Raw genomic sequence first — 21,935 nt, 5'->3', positions numbered from 1 at the left:
ATTTTTAAACGGTTTGTAAATAATTTCTGTACATGGCTGTTACAACAATGGCATTTTAATAGCTTGCCGGATGCCTGAACAAAGTCTTAATTTCTGTAATCTTTTCTCCTACTCACGTCTTTCCCTTCCTTCTTCATGCAAGAACGCCAACGGCCGCGAACTAGAGTGACTTTAGAGCGCGCGCCAACACGAGACTGACGTCACACCAACGACGGTGATGTCAGTCACGATAACTGTGCCAGCAGTGCGGACAAACCAACCCTGGGCTAAATACGGTAACTGGTAAGGTACAGAGTACCCACAACTCTTTAATTTGGAAGGGAGATTTGCTGCCGTTCTCAGTACCTCTGTAATGGCGGCACCTCTCCGGAAATTGGCCTCTGAATAGTGAGTACCAGCACTTCTATATTTCCATGTAAAGCGTTGTCTGGGATGGTCTGCAGCCTCTCAAGAAGAGTACACAGAAATTCCTATTTAATTATGAAAGAGAAAATGTCCCCTCAAATGTCTGTCGCTCGGCAATCCTCGTATGCTCGGTGTCAGGGGGCCGTGGTATTTGAACGAAGGCTAAAGCTGGCAAATTTATGTTTAGACTACTTCGTATGGTTTCCGCTGTAAGGCTGACCTAGTCTTCCTCACCTACATGCACGCACGCACGCACAGCATGAAAATACCACAAATGAGATTTGCCACTTTCTGTAGCTTAAAACATGAGGACTTTAAAAACAACACGGTCTTCACATTTTATGCAACAGGTAATTCGAGTTTTGTAAACCTGGTGGTGCGGCATCCCAACATGCCTGAGGGGGGGGGGGGGAGGAGAAGGCTGAAATCTCAAGATAAAAAAGGTGCCCCTACCCACTACTAAAATGTGATAATAAAAAAAAAACACTTTCTTTGAAAGCCTTACCCTTACAACCTAACAATACCTAGTCTCTTGCAACTCATCTATTAATCTCCCAGCTATCTATAGGAAATCACATGCCAACAAAGAAACTGCACTAAATGCTTGGAATGGTTTTCTTGAAAGCACAAGGCTTCTGCAAACAATAACCAATAAAAACTAAAGCAACCACTAACTTTGGGTTCGGAGCAGAGTGCTGCCCTGTGTAAAGCATTAATAAGGGGCAGTAAGCAAGTTGAATAGCTGTGATTTCTGTATGTTAAGTGTGGTCAACAGACTAAATTTCTACCAGATTAAAAACGGAAGTCTTACATGCTCTGGCTATGAGACTATGCCTTTCTCTGAACTCTCCTTCAATGCCTTCTTACTATAAAATCAACCCAGCACCCTTGCTCTCCAGGTCTTGAAGACAGCTCATATTCAATACTTCGAGGCATTTTGACCTTCCAGAACCTCCCCATAATAAAGATTCTCTCTGGACCCACTCTCCACCAGATTTATTACCCAAAAATTATTTTGAGAAAGTGCCATAAATGTATGTTATTAAGGCCACAGTAGTAATCACAGCTGCTTTGCGCCGATCAGGCAATCATTACACTAACAGGAGACCAATATTAAGGAAGCCATCAGGGTAATTCTGCACACTCATAAAAGGCAAATGTGGGAAATCAACTACAATTTCGGAACTGCATTATCCAATCTGGAATCCAAAAAGAAACTCCCCCTCATCACTTTTGAAACCAACCACTCCAAGATCCAAAAATATTGTCCGAAAACCAACGAGGGGATAAGTTAAAATATGTACTTCTTCATTTTCAGGGATAACCTCTCAGTTTTAGATCTTTCAATATTACAACTGTAAAGGTAATATAGAATAAAGTTGTAAACTAGACTGCAACATAACATAGGTACTCAAATTTTGCCCGAGACATGCAAATAAAACCATGTACCACAGAAGGAAAAGAAATGTCACACTAGGCCTTCCATGGGCAAAAAGAAATGACTGAGTAAGAGAAACACAAAAGATAAAGGTGGCGGAACGCCGCTGTTTATATAAATTTTACAGAACCATTTCAGACGTGGCATGTAAATTTCAGAGATTCATTGCCGAAAACAGATCCAGATACACTGCACTAGACGCACTGCCCAAATAGGTAACCAGTTCTATCCAGAGTTGAGGAACTTGAGATAATATTCTGGAATACAAGGCCTTCCAACTTAACCTGGACAATAGATGGTTTATAAATAGGCTTACAGGGCCTTTGCGAGAAATAGAAAATTGGCAGACAGTTGAAAATCGCATGAAATCATGTAATTAGTGATCCAGTTTTCATAGGGAAAGAAAAGTACAACCTTCGAACATGAAGGGTCAGTACTCACATGCAGAATGAATATGCCAGTCTGGAAATAAAATCCCCACCAGAGAGGCAGGGACTAAATTATGTCAAGAAAACAAGGTCTACAAGAATTGATGATGCATTAAGAGACCACATTTACACACAGCTAGGAGAGCTAATAACAAGGAGACTAAACCACTCACTAGTACAAGAACTAAAGTGAATATTTTATGTGCATTTTTATATATGGCAGCAAGACCACATGGTATTTGCATGCCTTGCACATAACCAAACAAGTTCAGAAGCTCTCTTCCCAACAACAGGTTGGAGAATGAGCTGAAACAGAATCAGCAGCTGACAAAGGACAAATAACATGCTCACTTCATAAATATTATTATAACATCTTTGTGAATCAAGAGCAGCGCGATAGGGGCTAATGCAAAGTAAGAGTAGAGTGATTGGTCGAAGTAGAAACTAGAAATCCTTGAGGGGATTAAAAATAAAATCATGTGGGAGAGTTAGTAAGCAAGAGAACGGGACAAAAAGGAATAGAGTAATCATATAGGTTGACATGAATTTAGTACATCAGATGCACCGTTGAACCAGAGCAAGGATCACATGTAAACAGAGCAGTACTATGAGAAAATCTAAGCCGAGGTGGTCAATTCCATCTCATAATTCTGACACAACAGACTTAAAGTGTGTTTGTGTTTTTTTTTTACTTTGAAAGTTAAAAAAAAAAAAAACACATTACACAATCCAAAGCATTTCAAGCACAGTTGTGCCGTTAAGGCATGACTGGGACTTCCTATATGCTGAGCCACTGGCGTGGAAGTTGCTCACCCAGACACTCATCAATTACAGTGTCGGTGGAGGCTTATTCTCAGCTTCCAAGCTGGGTATTTGCCATTCCAAAATGGTGACAGCCTGCTCTGAAAACAAAGGAGCAGCAACAGGCCTGATACCATCAGAGGCATTTTCAGTCTTGTTTCATTCAAATTGTGATAGCACTTTGCTCACTGAAACCTTAAGGGACTATTTTTAGTGAAAACAGAGAAACTCCAAGACGATTAATTCAGGGCATTGTTCACACATGCTGGATTTTAAAGTACTTATTTTTTGAAAGATTTTATATAGCATGAACATGACCTGTCAGGGTATCAGAGCGCTGTACAAAAAAGCATGCAAGATAAACAGGAAAAGGAATAAATACTAAACATGTGGTAATCAGGTAGGCAGAGCGCAAAACAAGAACCCCCCACATCATATAAGGTATGAGGCAGCACAAATTGAATAGCTGAATGTTAAAATTACTGCTGTAAACAAGAAGTAAAAGTTAGTTTGCGTGGCTTCAGGTCAATTGTTGCTGTTAGCTAGTAGCAACACTGACGTATTTTTTTGATGTGGCAAACGGAGGGTTAGTTCTGATTTCGGGAGGAAGAGCGTTCCATAAACTTGGAGCAAGCCTGGAGAAGGCTCGGTTATGTTCTCTTCTTTTTGAATTTTTGTGCTTTCCACAATAGAGTATTAGAGCTTCTTAGGGCTCGATTCAAGCCGGATAGTTTCAAGTTTTTGTGATAGATAAACTGGAGTGTATAATGAACCGCTTTGTGAGTCAAGCAAGCTATCTTGAACTGAATCCTTGCTTCAAAAGAGAGCCACTTGGGTTGAATTAGGTCTGGAGTGATGTAATCACGTTTTCTTGAACCTGCGATGAGTCTGGCAGCAGAGATCAGAGTAGCCCTTAAAGGGGCCAGTCTAGTTTTGGGAAGCCCTGCCAAGGTCACAATTCTGTAATCTAAGCAGGGGATAACTAGGGATTGGACTGCCGGCTGCATGTCGTCAGGAAGCAGAAATGGATTGATTTTTCTTAAAGTGTTAAGTTGGTGATTGGCTCCTCTAGTTGATGCACTGATGTGTTCTTGCATGTTCAAGTGTTTGTCCAGAGTTTTGCCTAATGATCTGGTGGAGTCAACAACATGCGGAGCGCAATTGAGGGCCATCAGTTGTTTGAGCCAGTCTTGAATGGGAGTAGAATGATTGAGGGAGGCAATCAGGGGGAGGTCTGTTGTGAGTGTATTTAGCACAAGGTGATTGTGAGTTAACCAATGTTGAGTATTCACAAGTGCAGATTAAAGAGTTTTGATAATCATCCGGTGAAGAAATTTCCATGTACAATTGAATATCGTTTGCGTACATGTGATAATGTATGTTCAAGCCGTTCAGAATTTCAGTGAGAGGTTCCATGAATAAGTTGAAGAGAGTGGGTGATAGTGCAGATCCTTGAGGCACTTTGAGACCGGTGTACTGTTAGAAAAGGAATGGTTGGCTTTGATTCTCTGTGTTCCATTATGTAGGTACGACTCAATCAAGTTGTCATGTTTAACCGTGCCAAACGCCAGGGAAAGATCAAGAAGTATAAGTCGGCAACTTTCATTCTGATCAAGTAGTCTCAGGGCGTCATCAATGTGTATCAGAACAGTTTCAGTACTGTGTCCAGATCTGAAGCCTGATTGTTATTGGTCAAGGATTTGAAACTGTTCGATGTGATTACAGAAGTGTGTGTGTACGCATTTAGTTTGGCTAAAGTCATGACATTAGAAATGGGTCTGAAGTTGCTTGGATCAGTCAAGTCTGCATTTGGTGGAAGAGTAAGGGATTTGACAAATGGGATCTCATAGGTATTGCATGCATAGGGGATTTGTGGGATAAATCTGATATTAAGTCTTTTGCATCGCTACAGCAGCAATATAGCCTGGCCGAATCGGAGCGCTTCCGATACATACAGGTTCGACACACACTTCGCACACATTTATTGCCCGGCACCATGCGGCCGGAATCCTCCCCACTGGAAGATAGGGTACTAGATGACCATTTCCCTGACAGCACTATCTCTCTGATATATATATTTTTTAAACTGGTAAATAACGTCTTGGATCCCCTCCTGGCGCTTCGAGAGAAGTGGACCAGGGGTGGCATATAAATGGATGATGAGGAATGGCAGGAGGCAGTCTCCTCTCCCAGGGTTGTAGCAATATAAGCTTGTCTCCGTCTCGTCCAATTAAAACTCCTTCACCGTGTCGATGTAACAGGGCCCCAACTGGTGTGCATGGGAAGGGCAGAAGAGGGAGCCTGCAGGCGCGGTTATGGTCAGCTGGGGACCGTTTTCCATATACTCTAGGAATGTGCATGGATCCAACCCTACTGGCATGCCATGCCATTCATGACATTATCAATACTGCTCTGTCAGCGCAGCTTCGAGTGGAGGCCCGTAGATGTCTCCTGAACATTTGGGAGCCGACTGACTTTAATGTCTGCTTGACGCAGTGGATAACTCTGGGGCTAATGTTTGCCAAGAGGAATATTGCTCAACGGTGGGGAGCATCGGATCCGCCCACGGCACGGGAGTGGGAAAAAGACATGGATTGGGCAATATTCAGAGAGAAGACTGTATATGTATCACGTGGATGTCCCCAAAAATGGTCTTGTGTGTGGGGCTTGTGGAACTCATACCGTGGAGATATTTGTCAGCCCCCCTTTACCCCTACCTGTGACGATCCCCCCCTCGCCCTAGACCTTCCACCATGCACAATTGTAATTTGTGTATTGCCTTCTGTACCGCGGATGCCCATTGGTCTGTTCCTCCTGTATGGTCATGCAACTGCGGATGTTTGTTTTTGTTTGTTAAATAATACAAAATATATATTTTTTAAAAGTCTGCATTTGGCCTCTTTGGGATGGGGGTGACTTGACCTATCTTGAGGCAATCAGGAATCAAGCCTTGCAAGAGAGATTCATGGACAGTCTTAGACCAGAGTGGGAGAATGGAGGATTTAAGATCTTTGAAGAGCTTGGCGGGCAGCGTAGTGTACAGGCAGCGGTTGGCAGCTTTTTTTAGATATATCCAAAAACTCAATGCTCCCTCTATCCATGTGGATTGTAAACTGAATGTCAGTGGACCTTTCGTTTAACCAACCAAAGAAAGAGAGAAGTTCAGAGTTGTTCCCGGGCCAAATTATGAAAACATCGTCTATATAGCGCTTCCAGTATGTGACCTGATGTCTGTAAGGGTTAAAGTCATTATAAATAAATTGTTCTTCATAGTCATCCACGGATAGGATTGCCAGATCCGGGGCGAAACTGGCCCCCATTGCAACTCCTTTGGTTTGTACATAATGGTCCCCCTGAAAATAGAAGAAATTTTGTGTCATGGCAATTTCCAGTAGTTGTAGAGTAAATTCTGTTGGTACGAATGCCGGTAGGATTCTTTTATTCAAGGATTTTTTCATCACCTCAAAGCCATGGCGTTGGGGGATACTCGTATAAAGGGATACGATATCCATTGTGACCAGAATTTGTGATTCAGGGTCAAAAGGCATGTCATCCACCAGGTTGATCACCTGCATTGTGTCGCGGAGATAGGATACAGTTCTTTCCGCTAAAGGCTTTAGGAAAAAATCCACATACTTGCAGAGAGGTTCGAGGACCAAACCGCAGCCCGAGACAATGGGCAGGCCGGGCAGTTGTTCCAGATTTTTATGGACCTTGGGTAAGGTGTAAACAGTTGGCAAACGGGGCTGTTTTTGGTTTAGGTACTGGAACTCCAGATCTGAAAGGAACCCTATTTACTTGCCCTTCTCAGTAGGCCTTAAGATCATAGTACAGATCTTGTCGGGTTGCTCCGCAGTTTTGCATAACTCACCCAGTCATCCAGTTGAGAGTGGATTTCTCTTTTGTAGGCATCCACATCTTGAACCACAATCGCCCCGCCCTTGTCGGCGGGTTTTATCACAATGGAGTGGTTGTTTTTCAGGCCATCAAGCGCCGCACGTTCAGCAGTCGTCACATTATGTTTCACATACTTCTTGGATGAGCTGATCTTGAGAGCCTCCTTTAGGACCATGCTTTCATAGGTGAGAATTCGATGGGTTACCATCTGGGAAGTAGGGGTAAATGTTGATGGGACACGCAGTCCTGTGTGAGATGTTTTAGGCAAGGAAGGTGAATTCCTGAAATGGTACCTCAGGCGGATCTTCCTGAAGAACCGATGTAGTTCTGTCTGGACGTTGAACCTGTTGGGATAGGTCGTCGGTACGAATAATAGGCCTTTGTTGAGGATCAACATCTCATCCTCTGTCAACTCGTGTGGATAGGTTGATAATTGGGTTCTTCTGGTTGGCTACCATCTGTATACCCGTCGCCTGGTCTGTATCTCTCCATGTTGTTCCTGGGGGAACCTGACCTGTTTCTGCGTCTGGTTCTGCCCCCGTTGTCTCCCTCCGTCCCAGCTCTGGCCTTGCTGGGGCGGGCCTCGTGCTGGACCCTGTTCCAGTTTGTGCTCCTGCCTCTGGGGGGGGGGGGGGGGTCGCCATTGGGCGTCCTCTTAAAAAAAAAAAAGAGGGGTTCCTGGTTGGGGGTAGTACCAATTATCCGGGTAATAGTAACTGGAGCTGGTGCCCGGTTGGTCTCCCTCACTTTGTTGATCCAGAGGATTCCGAAAAGGTTGTTAATCTCCGATTGCCTCTGTATCCTCCCCTACCTCTGCTGGTGAACCAGCCTTGTTGGTCTTGTTTAAAGTAATCCTCCTGTAGGTACGGGTAGGTTTATTTGTTGTCGTAAAGTCTGATGTCTTTGGACAGTTTATCAAACTTATTTGCATGTGTGTTTATCACAAATTCCTTGATGGTCTTCTCTAACCGCTCCAACGCCTCCTTCGCGCTGGTTAAAGCGGGGTCATCTGAGATTTCCTGCTTTAGATTAATACTATGAATTCAAGTATGTTGCTGTCCATGTCCCCAAACAGTTGAGCTCCTCAGCGGCTCTATTGCTCCTGTATTTATCCATGCTGCATCTATGCACCCCATCCTGCAAACACTGCCGACCCAAGACTCTTCTAAAGACAGGCCAAGAGAGCTGCAGTACCCAAGCGTGCATGATGAAAACAAACCCAAAGCCTGGGATATCAGCTTTTGAGCTTTGCGGATGTGTGAACGGTGGAGGGACACTCCTACTGCATTCTACGTAGGGAGACTTGATAAAGCCTGTAGGTATTTTGGGGCCTACCAAGACTTTCGACCTGCCACTCAATCTACTGTCAGGAAAGGACTCGCCTTACCCCTCACCCTTTCTCGATACAATTCCATCGAGCCCCTTCCCACTTTAATTACAAGCAGCCTTCTCCAAATGCTATTAAAACAATATCCTTTAGACTTACCTCCAAGTTAGTCCTACACACCAGTTTTTCTCCTACAGATTTCGAAAGACACTAATTGGATTTCTCCAATTGTCTCAGTAGTAGTATCTCTCAGAAAACTGAACGACTAAGTCATACTTTGAAGCTTCCCAGGTAGTTCTCATTAGGGCCCTCAATTTTTATTTATTTATTTTATGTATTGGTTTTTCAAAATCGATACATTACATATCATATACAACAACAAACCAACTTGGTGTGTAATTGCCAAGGGCCTTCAATTAAATTACGTCATAACCTACTCAATATGCAGATACTACGTTTGTCTTCAGACCATGGTGAATTGTTTTGCTGCAGGCTCTCCATGGACAGCTGCTTCTTAGACTAATCGCTAATCTCTCCCTTTCAGCCTGAACTTAATATCAGGATCAACAGGTAATATTTTACCACTGTGCAAACCACCAAGCCTCTCAATGTCTTTTTACAATGGCTACTCAACAAGTATCTAGCTCCAATGCCTCATCCAAAACAAAAGTGAAAAATGCACTAACCGGCACATCACAAAGTTTCTAAAACCCTCCTACATCTCTTCCCTGGATATGCTAAGTAGCAATGACACTGCTGTAGAAGACTCCAATCAGATCCACATATCACTTGGATACAAACCCTCAGCTTGTCCTTTTCCATCTTACTCTCCTAATATTTTCTCACTCTACTGGCTTTCCACTGTCTCCCTCTCATACAAACCTTACATCTCATTAACCCATCAACCACAAGTCCATTAGCTCCCTTACACATTGTCCCACAAATGCCTAATTTCATGTAGCCTTCCAAATGTTGGGGATGTTTAAAAAACAAAAAACACATACACAAAAGCAAACAAAACAACAAAAAAAAATCATAGAAGTATGAACATAATATTTTAGAGCTTCGGCAGGTAATTTAATGTTTGCTTAAAGGTAAGGATTATTACACCCATTCTGAAATGCAGGAAGGCGTTCTTCTTGGGGCACTTTGGCTTAAACAGTCAGAAGCATAGCAAAATTCAAATACATCCAGATACAATCATGGCATGTCATTGAAAAATGGAGCCATCAGAATCACGCTAACTTTAGAGTTGGAATGGAGAAATATTTCACCAACCAAGAAAGAAGAGACAAAAATGTATAACGCACTACTACCATACGCCATCCAGGAAGAAGGCTTGCCAAGTCAAGATATGAAAAAACTTATGTCAAGTATCTTTGAGCATTTTGTATGCAACTGTCAATTCTGTTGCATTCAAAATGAACGTTTTCTTTACACTCCACATGATTTATTGGCCTCCACAAAAGTTAAGTAGAATTTAGAAAAAAATCTAAGATGTGGAATGCAGAAAATGTGGGACCCCAGCTGTAGACTATAAGGACATGCTTGTAAATTGTCCAGAACCCAAGCTTTCCTGGAACGAAATAAGTTTTAAACTTTTAGACATATTTCACTATTACAGTAGAGGTAAGCCCCATTTAATTTTTGGGGGGCATTGAACCAAAAAAAAGAGAATATGTCATCTTCAGTAAAGCTAAAAATAAATTAGTTTTATTTAATTTTACTACTACAACAAAAGATTATCAAGAAGTTAATGCCACAGAATAAACCACTATCTACAAACTGGTTAAGAAGAGTAGCTTGGGTATCTAAATAGGATAACTACAACAAACAAAAAAAATATATAGAAATCCAGAGTAGTAGTAATCACACACACAAAAAAAATATGGAGAAAATATGCGATTTGGACACAAGGTGTAGAATCTTCCACACCAGAAAAAATCTAACGATTACACCCACAAAGATAAAAATAAATAAAAAATAAACTGAAAGTGGATGGCTATAAATAAAACGGTCATAAATTGCATCTCAAAAAATGCAATCCTATCAGACATTGGTACAGAAAGGAAACATATATGTTCATTTTATGTGGTGCTGGTGAGGACAGAAGAGTAAAGTCAGTTCCACTTGGCAGACCGAGTTTTGCAGGATGTCCTATTTCACCCCAACTGGTTAGCCCCTAGTAGTCCCATTTTAACTTGGGAATTTGATTGTTTGCCCTTCACTTTAAATGCTTGATTGGAAGGCAGCAAGATGCAAGCTATTACAATAACCCATAGGAAGCAACACATTTTTTCTCAGTAATTGGAAGGTAAATCTATCAGAAGAGGTTCCTTGAAGGAAACGTTCAACAAAAATTCATAGTATGAGACAGCCAAGAAAGCCTTAAAAGGAGTCCAAAGTTGCATAGTGTTGGTGTCTTGTTCTAAATTGTGTCCTTTTCTAAACTGCACATACAGTTTTTAACTAAAAAGTTTGTTTCAATTTACTTGAAAGAACTGTGGGCAGGGTTTTTGGAGTTCAGTAAAATGCTTAGCGGGCCTTACTTCAGCTACAGGCCAAGACCAGCAGAGGAAGGTCAAAAGAGTCATTGTGAGATCCTACTTCACTCATTCAGTATTTGACTGTGGACCTTCACTGGACAGTTAGTTTGATTGCACCTAACAGACAGACAAGCTTCCACAAGTAAAGAGAAGTGTTTCCCTCTAAACTACATAACCTCAACAATGTTTTACTTGAAATCTTAAAACCCTATTTTCCATCCCTCTACCACTGCCCACTTTCAGACCCTTTTCATATCTTAGGCATCTCAACATCAGGCTGTGCTCTTCATAGCAATCCTGCTCTTGATCCATTCCACAGTTAAGACCCCCCACAACCATCAGGGCACTGTCATCTTCAATCTTCCTCTCAGCTACAAAAAAAGGCCTATGAAGGCATAGGACTTTTCAAGCAGTAGAAGGCCCAGCTCCACCTTGTGGCATTTATGACCCTACTTCATAAATCCCTTTCAGGTTTAGAGTGCTGCCTAAATTATGCAAAAAAGAAGTAGGGAACTTTGGGTAGGTCCCAAGTTTAGATGGAGAGCCGATTCTATACAGAGCACCCTACAACACCAGCGACACTAAATTTGCTCCCCTCAAATGTCTGCTTTTCTAACAAAGTTTTAAAGCATGGTATTAGCACAGTGCCATCCACACCGAGCTAGGAAGAGACAAAGTATTTTGCCATTTATACAACGAAGTCTTTAAGCATAGAATTAGCTAGTGCCATCCATACTGAGCTGTGAAATGACAAAAGACTTACCATTTCAGGCACAGTATTACAGCTTTGGATTGGTAAAATACCAATCCAAAGCTGTAATCCTATGCTTAACAAATCTGCTAGAAAACCAGACATTTGAGGTGAGTAAATTTAGTGCGCTGCTGGTGTTATAGTGTGCTCTATATAGGAGCTGCTCCCCACCTAAACTTGGAACTACCCAGAGTTCTCTGCTTCTTTTTTGCAGGTGTGACCCTACCCAGCATCAACTTGTAGCTGTATTCCTCCACTCTTTGCTCATCTGTTAAACACCTATTGGAGTTCTATTGCCACTTCTCCTGTCCATCTCAGGAATATTATGTTATCTACGGCAGCTGACGGTTTAAGTGTTTCTCCCTCTTCCAATTAGTTAATATCCCAGCCATGGGACACAAACATCAATAAGCAATGGTTAACCGAGGGTCATCTCTTGAGGCAGAACGCACTGCACAAACTATGGCAGGAACAAGCTCCAAGTACATTCCAAATTTCGGGATGTGGCCATCAACAAGCCCCACTGCACATCTCACCTAACTTTTAACCAAGGAAACAAGACAATAGGAGTCCTCTCTATTCACTGTTCACACGTCTGCCACTGATTTAGACGGTGTTCTCATGAACCAACATGGGCTTTCTTCCACCTGTAGAATATAACCCACACATTTACAGTTCTAGCTATTTCAAATCTTACCCATATTAGGCAGCATTAACCCCAATGGATTCACCAATCATCTCCTATTTGAGCCACCCATCAGATTCATCGCTCACATTGTTCACCCCTAACAAGCAGCAGCCAACATTATTTACCCTTTACCATGGAAAAGCAAATTAAGCAGGAGCATGCTTGTGTGACATACGCTTGCTGCTGATACAGCGGTTGCAAATAGTGTGCACTCCCCTCGAGGCATGGCCTTACCAAGCAAAAAAAAAAATAAAAAAACGCTCCTCTCAAGACAGCCCTAACAAACTAGCAGCAAACTGTGGTGTCCCTTCTAGAACTGGCCCAAGCCTCACCAAAAAGCAGTGTTCATGTCCCCTCAACTGGCATCTACTAAGAAGAGGTAGAGACTATGTATCCTTTCTATTTGCCTCTACGAGGCCCCTGCTTCACCAATAGTTTTTCCCCAGCAGTTCTTACTCCCTTTTCCTTCAAATAACAGGTAAATCAAAACTGTCCAATGCCCCAACAAATACCTATAGTATATGTCAAGGCCACACAATCCCTTCCACCCAGCAGGGGCTGGAGTCACCGTCTCAGATTATAAAAAGTCTATCCAGGAGAACTGGACCACCGCCATGACACCATCCCCAGCAGGTTCCCATTATACAAGCGGGTCTCACCACAAGCAGAAAAGCACCACTGTACTTACTCAGAAACAACAGGTCAATGTATGCCTCCTCCAAAGCACTCAGTCACGAACAGCAGGCTGAACAATTCACTCATTACCCGCAAACCAAAAGGTGAATCCATCCTTATGGGCAGCAGGTGAATTACTCCTTCCTTATCTCAACCAGTAGCAGTCGGCAGCGGGCCCCTACTGCAAAATCCCTTTTTTTTAAAAAATAATAGCTTTTTTTAATCCTTTGGTACACCCTAATTTATACTGTTTGTCCTCATCGGTGAATGGTATTATTTCCAATGGAAATCCGCACGTTCTGGCCTAAATATATTTTTCTGATGATGGCCCTTTCAATCACCTACGGTTAAAACGCCTTAACCATCAAAGAATTTTTAACCAGGAATAAACACCTCTTCAAATTTCTAACATTGTGTCTTTTGAATTTTAACACTAACTACTGGGATCCCAAAGGCCATAGGTTTCTAGCTTCGCACATAGCCGGTACTTGCTTTAAGCACTGTGCGATCCAATTTGGGTGCAGAGTACTTTTGTCACTTGGCTCCTGGAACGGCCTTTCATTAAACAGGTGAATAAATTGATTATGTAAGTGTGCGTTTATGTACGCTTTTGTGGGATCATTTTTGGTTCCAATAATACTAAAAACTTGGCACATTCACAGTCTTCGCAAAAAATAAATAAAGAGGGAGTGAGAGGAATGAGCCGAGTGCATCCTACAAAACAGATTTATAACACAAAACAAGCACCCAGCAATTCTGAAGAGTCTAACCCTTTCCTAGGAAAAAACAAAGTTTTCCGTAAAACCCTAACCCACCAGGGTTACCCATTGGTGACATGCTTCATCATTGGGTCCATCCCTTTCCGCTGCGTAACGGGCGTGCTGCGACCTACGGATTACACAGGAGCACTTTGAGTGGCTATGCAGGGTAGATTACCCCTTCTTTCCTAATAAATCCCCCCTGCTTTTAACCATACCAACTAGAGATCGGAATAAAGAACCAAACCTACTAGCCAGGTATTTTAAAAAGACTTCACCATCCACCTCCACTCCTCCCTCCAAATTAATCTTCTTTTGTCATTGCATAGTCACTCAAAGTGCTCCCGCGTAATCCATAGGTCCCAGCACACCCCATTCCGCATCAGACCAGGATGGACCCAATGATGAAGCATGCCACCAAGGGGTAACCCTGGTGGGACAGGGTTTTACGAAAAACGTTATGTTTTTTCCCTAGGAAAGGGTTAAACTCTTCAGAATTGCTGGGTTCTTGTTTTGCGTTACATTCACTGTCTTGACTTAGTAACTGATCTTCATGCTGCCATCGTTTTAGTTTTTCAAAAATTACACCCAAAGGAAGTAGTAAGATCCCTCAACAGCAGGTAATGGAGAATGCTGCAGTTACAACCCATTTTATCCATCCGTCTGTGAAAGCCAAAGCTATTTACTTGATCACTAGATGTTAGAGTGTTGCTCAAGTAGAAACTTTCCTTCACCTCATTTTAGCTACTCATAGGAAAAGTATACTCCTCCTTAGGAAGTGTATGCTCCCTCACCAGCTACAACCCATGTTGTCCCCTGCACAGAAGTAGACTGAGTGCACCAAAGTTAAACAGTATAACCCGATGACACACTTTACTTAACTTTGATTTTCTTTACGGCTTTCATGGCAGTGTAACCATCAAGCCCACTCCAGCTCAACCTGCTGGAACAGTAACCGGATGCCCTCAAATTCAACAGAAAGTGACGACATCCCAACTTATACTGCAAAATTCAATGCACACCTTTAACAGTATCAGCAGGTAGCCATGTTGCCACTCGCTAAGAAGCAAGGTCCTCTTTATCATGCAAATGGTAGGGTGTTTCCCTTCAACAAGTAGCAAGTGAAAATGTATATAAACCTTAAAACAGCAGGCAGCATGTGTGACACGCTACCAATAGCTACTTCTTCTTTATTCGGGGAAAGTGCCGCCATAACAGTTCACATAAATACAATCGACAAAACTTTAAAAACGGTAAACCAATATAATTTAAAAAAGTAAAACTATCATAAGGCCATTTTGAACAGTGCTTAATCAATAGGCATTGCTTGTCTTAGGATTTCATAAAACACACTACAGCTATATGCCTTATATTTCTGGATTCTAATGAAGAATTAGCATCACTTTAAGGAGGGCTGTTAGGTTTCAAGGTGTAACTAGAGCATTTGTCTAGATTTCATTGCTAGCAGTGGGCAGTGCAATACAGTATTCAGGACCCTAAACTGCCCTGTCCGATTCTCCATTCTCCCAGGAAGAAGTGAGACAGACCAAACACAATCAGGGGTGATGTATTTGATCTGAGGATTCTGCCCTAAAATCTCAAAACCCCATGCTCCAACAGAGCAGTAATATCCATTTCTTCCAGTGATTATAATAATGCTTGCAAAAGAACAATATGTGATTAATACATTCCTTGTTCTGAGGGCAAAAAGAGTAGGACAGGTCTAGGTTAGTATCATGTTGCCTCGTTTAGCAGTAAAGGGGGTACCAATAGCATTATTTAGAATACATCTCCTTTATCCAGGATGCACATCTCGCCAACACTTAAACATCAACGGGTAGTGACCCCTCTCTTTGCCAACCAGTGACCCAGAATATCACGCCATGGTTGGACTCAGGTGTGCTGAAGCAAACACGTAAGGAGAAACCGCAAGTAGACTGTTACCCACCTTACAGAACAGGAGGTAGCATGCAGTTTTATTCCCAATGCCCAGGCATCAAATAGGCTGTGCTTAGAAGTACAGAAAGGCACCTCGCATGGCAACCCAACAGGAGCCTGTACCCCTTACTAAAACCGGCAGGTAGCTTACCTTCTGCCTCATGTTTGAGGATACAACCATGATCCACCACTATCAGAGAACAGCATAGGGTGGTGACAAGACATGATCCAGTAGCAGTCTGGGTGGGAAAATTAGGGGTGTTTATGTATTTGTCCCCCCAGTTCCTGACATCCTTATTTAGCAACAGGTTACGTGAAAATGTCCCAGCTAAACAAAATAAGGAACTGGAGACAACCTAACCCGGTAGTTGGCATCTATTCCCTTGCAATGGCAGACAGTGTGGTTCCCTTACCCTGCAGCACAAGGTAACAAGCGCCCCATGCACAGCACCATAACTTATAGAAGGAAGTGGGTGCCCCATCACCGCACCAAGCACTGTGTACTTCATTACAAAGCAGCAGGTGGGCAACAATGTGCTCTACCTTACCTAGCAGCAAGCGGTTTGCGTCTATAGTCAGCAAAAAGCACTGCGATCCCATAACTAAACAGCAGGCTGTGTGTACTCCCTTACCAAAGCAGACGGATGGTCCCCATGTCATATAATCTATATGCCCTCAATGTGCTGACAAAATACGTGCTTCTTGAGGCAAAGAACCATTTTGTGTAGACACCCTGGGCTGCCTCGGCAATGCACCCCCTTGAATGGCGATCCCTTCTCTGGGAACAGCAATGGTTGTGCTCTGCCACCCTGCTATCAATAAGGGCCCCCAAACCACCACTGGTGCACCCTCCACCCACCCCAATCATCTCTCTGAGCCTTTATCAAGGACCCCCCCACTCTGGAGCAGTTGGCAGCGCCCCGATCTTTCAACCAATGTCATTCTTCTGGCCCTTCCCGGTCACAGACGATGCACTTACCCTCGCCAACAACGAGTGGGTTTAATCAGTGGCTCTCTTCTGTCAAACCCTGTAGCAGGCTCTATCCCGTTACCCAACAGCAGAGGCCTGCAAAGCCCCCTAGACCCAAGCCTGGCACCCCTTCTTACCCAGCAGAAGCAGGCGGTGCGTGGCCCGGTAGACCTGCTTGTCCTTCTGCAGTTGCTTCTCGATCTTCTTGTTGGCCTCTCGCTGGGCCTTCTCCTCGTTGCGCTGGTCCTCGGTCTTGCTGTTGCCCAGGCACCCCATGCTGCCCGGGGGAAGAGGACCGCGGCGGCGGACTGCAGCGAGAGCCGGGGGCAGAGGGCCGCGGGGAGAGGGGGCCGGGGAGCGGCGGGAGGGGGCCGGGGAGCGGCGGGAGCGGCCGGGCCTCTTCCTGTCAGCGGCGGCGGCGCCTCCTCCCGGCGCCTCGCACGGGCCCGCAGCTCCCTCCTCCTCACCAACACCCTCTTTTTTCGTTTTTTTTTCCTTCTTCAAAAAATGATTTTCCACCTTCTGTGCCCAAACTACTAACAAACGTGTGCCATTTTACGAATAAATAAAAAAAAATCGACCAAACCCCTTCACCTCTTCTTTAATTTTTTTTTTTTTGTCCAGGCCCTGAAATACAGCAATCCCTTGGTCCAGTCCCCAAAATGTGTGGGGGTGACAAACGCACACACCCAAAAAATATTCTTGAATGGGGGGGTGAACTGCCTCTCCACAAGCCGGGGGGGGACAAGGCCTCTACCGCCCCGCTGCTTCCGAGGGCCCCTTCGCCCTTTTTATGCACCCCGAGCAAACTGCACCGATTTCCGCCCTGTAAATGTCCCCTCTTCTCCTGGGGGCGGGGGGGAAGGGCCCCCTCCCTACCGAGATGCAGCGGGAAGGGGGGGTCCAGCGAGCAGTTGCCCAGAGATCACCAGGCTGAAGGTGCCTCCCCTAATTAAAAAAAAATAATAATAATAAACAACACCAAAATACAAGAAAACAGGGGCCGGCGAAAATGCACCCCCAATCTCCCAGGGAACGCCTACAGCGCTCTGCTCCAGCCCGCGGCCTCGGGGTTTTTTCCCCTTCTCAGGCAGGAAAAATAGGATCCAAGTTTCTGCTTAGAGCATTTTCTCCTCCGAGGCTGGGCCCGGGCTCGAGGATATATCGAATATTTCGGAAATATTCGGCCGCCCTCCTGCCCGTCCTTCGGCCTCCCGTTTCCTCTTCCTCCTCGGGCGCTTTCCTTCCGTGCAGGCCCCTCTTTTTTCCCGGGATTTCAGGCTCCCGTCTCCCCTTTGCTTTTTTTCTCCAGCCCTTCTTCCTCCCCCTCTCCTCGGGGTCTGCTCCGGGTGTACTCCGCCCCCTCGTCGGTGCCCTGCGGGGGCGTCGGCTGCTGCTTGGTGGGGGTGTCGGCTCCCCCTCCTCCCCGCCCCCCAGGAGCCCGGTTTATTGGGGTTCGATTCCTGCTATTCTCGGGCGCATTTTCTCATGGGTTTTTTTTTCCTTCATGTATTGAAGTGGAGCGGAGACAGCGAGAGGAACGGGGTGGGGCGAGCGGGCCTCACTGAACCATGGGAACTAAAACATGCACATGATACAGCGTCACCGCCGAGGGAGGGGGCGGGGGGTGACGGGGAAATACAGGGTAAATACCGGGGGTAAATACCGGCAGAGGGAAGTAGAGGAATGGGGGGGCTTCCTCACCCCGGGGAAGTGAAATGTACTCCTCGTCACCAGCGAGAGTGAAGAGGGAAATCTAAAACAAATGGCAAATGCTGGAGGGGCATGAAGGGCAAATATACGGAAACTACCAAAGGTAAATACAAAGTGAATACTGGCAGAGGAGAAGAATCGGGAGAACTAGGGCAACTGAAAGGTGCTCACCGTCACCAGTGAGAGTAAACTGGACAATATGAGGCACATGGCACACGTAGGAGGGGCATGAAGGGCAAATAAAAGTGTTATTCTTTATTTACTATGTTCTCTCAATAAACACTTTATAGACCCTTTCCTCTTATATCCCTCCATTATCCTTTCCAATCCAACTAACAGACTCAAATGTGCAGCACTCAAATTAATTCATATTTCCTTATACTAATTCACCTCTAATCCTATTTTGGATTCCGGAGTAGCGTGCTACTCGCGGAAAAGCGTTTCGATGCCTCGCCAGGGGCAGTAAGCGCTATATAATACTAATATTGGGAAACCACCATAGGTAAATACAGGGCAACTGCCGGCAAAGGAGAGGAATCAGATGAACTAAGAGGAGTGAAAGATGCTCATTATCGCCAGGGAGAGCGAGGAGGCGGATATGAAGCACATGATGAAGGGGACAAGAAGGGCATTTGCAGGGAAATTACCATAGGAAAATACGGGGTACATACCAGGTGCAAATACCGACAGAGGGGAGGAATTAGGTTGAGGAATAAAGGGGACTCGCTGATCTAGGGAGACTGAAACGTGCACGAGAGGGAAGACAGTGGAGCAATACGTGATCCATGCCGGAGGTGGCAGAATAGGGCAAGTGCAGGGTAAGTACTGTGGGTAAATAAGGAAGGGATAGATTAGGATTGAGGGGAACTTTATCATTTGTGTAAACGGAAACCTGTCCGTCATCAGAAAGAGTGGAGATGGGAAAAATATTGTGCACATTCTGTGAGGAACGGGAAGGGCAAATAAAGGGTAAATACAATGGTTAAGAAAATCTGGAGGTTGCAAAATCGAAATATCAGCGAGAGTGGAAAGGACTTGGTGTAATGTAGGACACAAGCTTGGAGGGGGCAAGTGGGGGGTAAATACAAGGAGCAAATAATAGGAAGAAGGAGAGAGGTAGGGGGCAGGGACTCATTCGTGTATGATCATTGTCAATGGCAGGAGTGAAGAGAGAGGTGAGAAAATATAGAACACATACCATGGAAGAGGCGTAAGGGCAAGTAAAAACCATACCTGGAGAGGGGTAAAGAGGGCTGACAGAACCTCACGGATCTATGGGACCCAGAACATGCTTGTCGCCTCCAGCAAGAGTGGAGAGGGAGTGTGTAAATTCAGGTGCATATATTGGGAGAGGGTATGAAGGATGGGTAGATAGCAGGAGAATGGGGAAGAGGTCGTGGAGGGCTTGCTAGTCTATGGGAACTAAAATATGCTCCTTGTCAAGAGGGAGAGGGAATAAGAAAGAGGAGATCCAGGACACAAGCTGGAGGGGAGCAGGAAGGGCAGATACTGGGGGAGGAGGAAGAGGACAGTGGGGGACTCATTGACTATGGGAACTAACGTTGTCATCCTCATCTCACTGAGCCATGGGACAAGCACACACAAGATGAAAAGCTAGAAAGAGGCAAGAGGAAAAAGGGGTAAATAGTAAATACCAGGAAAGCGAAAATGAATTTTGGATAAAAATGAGGGAGTGATTGATAATAGGTACATCTGAACCATGAGAACTGAAAGATGATCCTGATACAGATTCACCATAAAATGGAGGGGCAAATGGGGAAACACCCTTTACAATATGGTAAAAACCACATTGTACCTTTACCACACATTTTTTACCACGCATATTTTTAGAATGCATATGCTTTTACAACCTACTATGCCTTTACCGCGCATTTAAGATAGGTTCAGGGGTGTGGGGGGGGGTTCTCCCCCCACAAATACATTATATATATATATTTATATATTATATATATATCTCAGTCAGTCAGGCAAATCTTTATTTCGGCTTAGAGGCCATAAAAACACATAAAATAGTGTAAACAAATACATGAAAAAGTCATAAATACAGATGAAATTCAACTAATTAAATTACAATATATAGCCATGCTAGCCTTGTATACGCAAGATGTAATTGGTTGGGGAGATCGCAGTTAATGGTCAAAGTGCAGCAAAAAAAGAAAGGGAGGCTAGGGAGGGGCAATCAGGTATTAACATCCAGGGTCTTATCATGAATTTGCACAACATATCAAGTCAAGTCAAGTCAAAAGATACTTTGTTTCGGCCTCATAAGACTTAAAAGCACAGATAAAACAATTGAAAATTCAATACAATTTATCAGTATTTAAAAGTTTTTATATGCACGTAAAAAATATGAGAACATTGAAATGTTAAAAAAGTATTAAACAACCTGATTGACTCTAAGTATCTCGATCATAAAGTGCAAAATCGTATATATTAAAAAAATGACAGATTAAAATACAGAGTCCCGAATCATAGTAGGTGCAGAGAGTGGTCGGTTTGGACTTGATCTCTTTTTAGAACTGCACGACGAGCACACCACATTGAGAACAGGTAGCAGGAAACTAACTGAATATACAATTGGCATGCCAGTATCATATTTTAGGATCCTGTAAGTAAGCAATGGGAGGTTCCAAGGTTCCTACACAGCTGTCGTAACCAACAAGCCCTTATTACCTTGTAGGTGGGGCAGAAAAACAACACATGCAAGTCAGTCTCCGTACAGTTTTTGCAAGACGAACAGTCTTTCGTAGAACTACCCCCTCCCCCCCCCCCACTTATGTGTAACAGCACATAAAGGGAGTACACCATGCCTGAACTGCATATAGAGTTTTTTGGCGAGGGAAGGCTGTGTGTCATCAATGCTAGATTCTAGGAGGTATTACAGTTTAACATCTAAAAAGGATGGTGTGAGTGTGAATGTCCTGGGTCCCCTCAGTAGTAAATTAAGATGGTGATCCTTGACATTTTTATCAAGACTTTTCTTGGTGTTGCAAAAGAGTTTTCTTCAGGGCTATCCCATAATTCTCTCATTCCAATGGCTAAGAAGGAATTCTTGATATAGGTGAGCCATGATATTTTGCTTGCTCCCCTGAGGTTTACCACCTCCCTCAATTCTTCCTTGTACATAGATAACTCTGGAGTACTCCATAGGCGGCGCCAGTAAAGTAAAGGTCTGAGCGCAACCTCCAGTGCCATTGGACTGACACCCAGATCCATTCGGAGCGGAGTTAAAGGGGTGCTATTGGGAAGTCCCACCAGCTGTCTAAGGAATGATTTTTCGATCCTTACAAGTTGTTCAGGTGGCCTATGACCCAATAATTCAGCTCCATACAAAGTAGCCCCTCTGGCTTGTGACTTATAAATTTCCAACACCGGCCCCAGCATCTATATAAATAGACACACAATGCAAGGGAAAGGCATACGTTGTAAAAGCATATGCGTTCCAAAAAAATGCTGGGTACGAAATGCATGGAAAAGGCCTGCAGAGTATTTCCCTGCGTTGTTCCGTCAAACACCTGGCAAATGTGGTACAGGATAAATACCAGGTGAGGCTTTAAAGTGACATTCAGAGAATTGCTG

At 44.0% G+C, this 21,935-nt stretch overlaps 1 protein-coding gene across 4 annotated transcripts in view; it reads right to left on the bottom strand.

The window, feature by feature from the left end:
- GNAS (GNAS complex locus) overlaps positions 1 to 21,935 on the bottom strand; it is an 812,652-nt gene that overhangs the window by 322,012 nt on the left and 468,705 nt on the right. Inside the window, exon 1 of one of the 4 annotated variants that reach the window (XM_085619451.1) lies at positions 16,760 to 18,188. The exons of 2 other annotated variants lie outside the window; for them this stretch is intronic. In XM_085619451.1, the coding sequence (XP_085475577.1) occupies positions 16,760 to 16,898 (139 nt within the window). In that variant the 5' untranslated portion in view covers positions 16,899 to 18,188. Of the gene's footprint in view, positions 1 to 16,759; positions 18,189 to 21,935 lie in introns of those variants that run through there. One more of the 4 variants, XM_085619452.1, reaches the window with a different exon arrangement.

This window comes from Triturus cristatus, chromosome 7 (assembly GCF_964204655.1).
Source record: "Triturus cristatus chromosome 7, aTriCri1.1, whole genome shotgun sequence".
NCBI classification, from domain to species: Eukaryota; Metazoa; Chordata; class Amphibia; order Caudata; family Salamandridae; genus Triturus; species Triturus cristatus.
The sequence above is the reverse complement of the archived record's forward strand: the minus strand, read 5'-3'. Positions and strand labels throughout refer to the sequence as shown.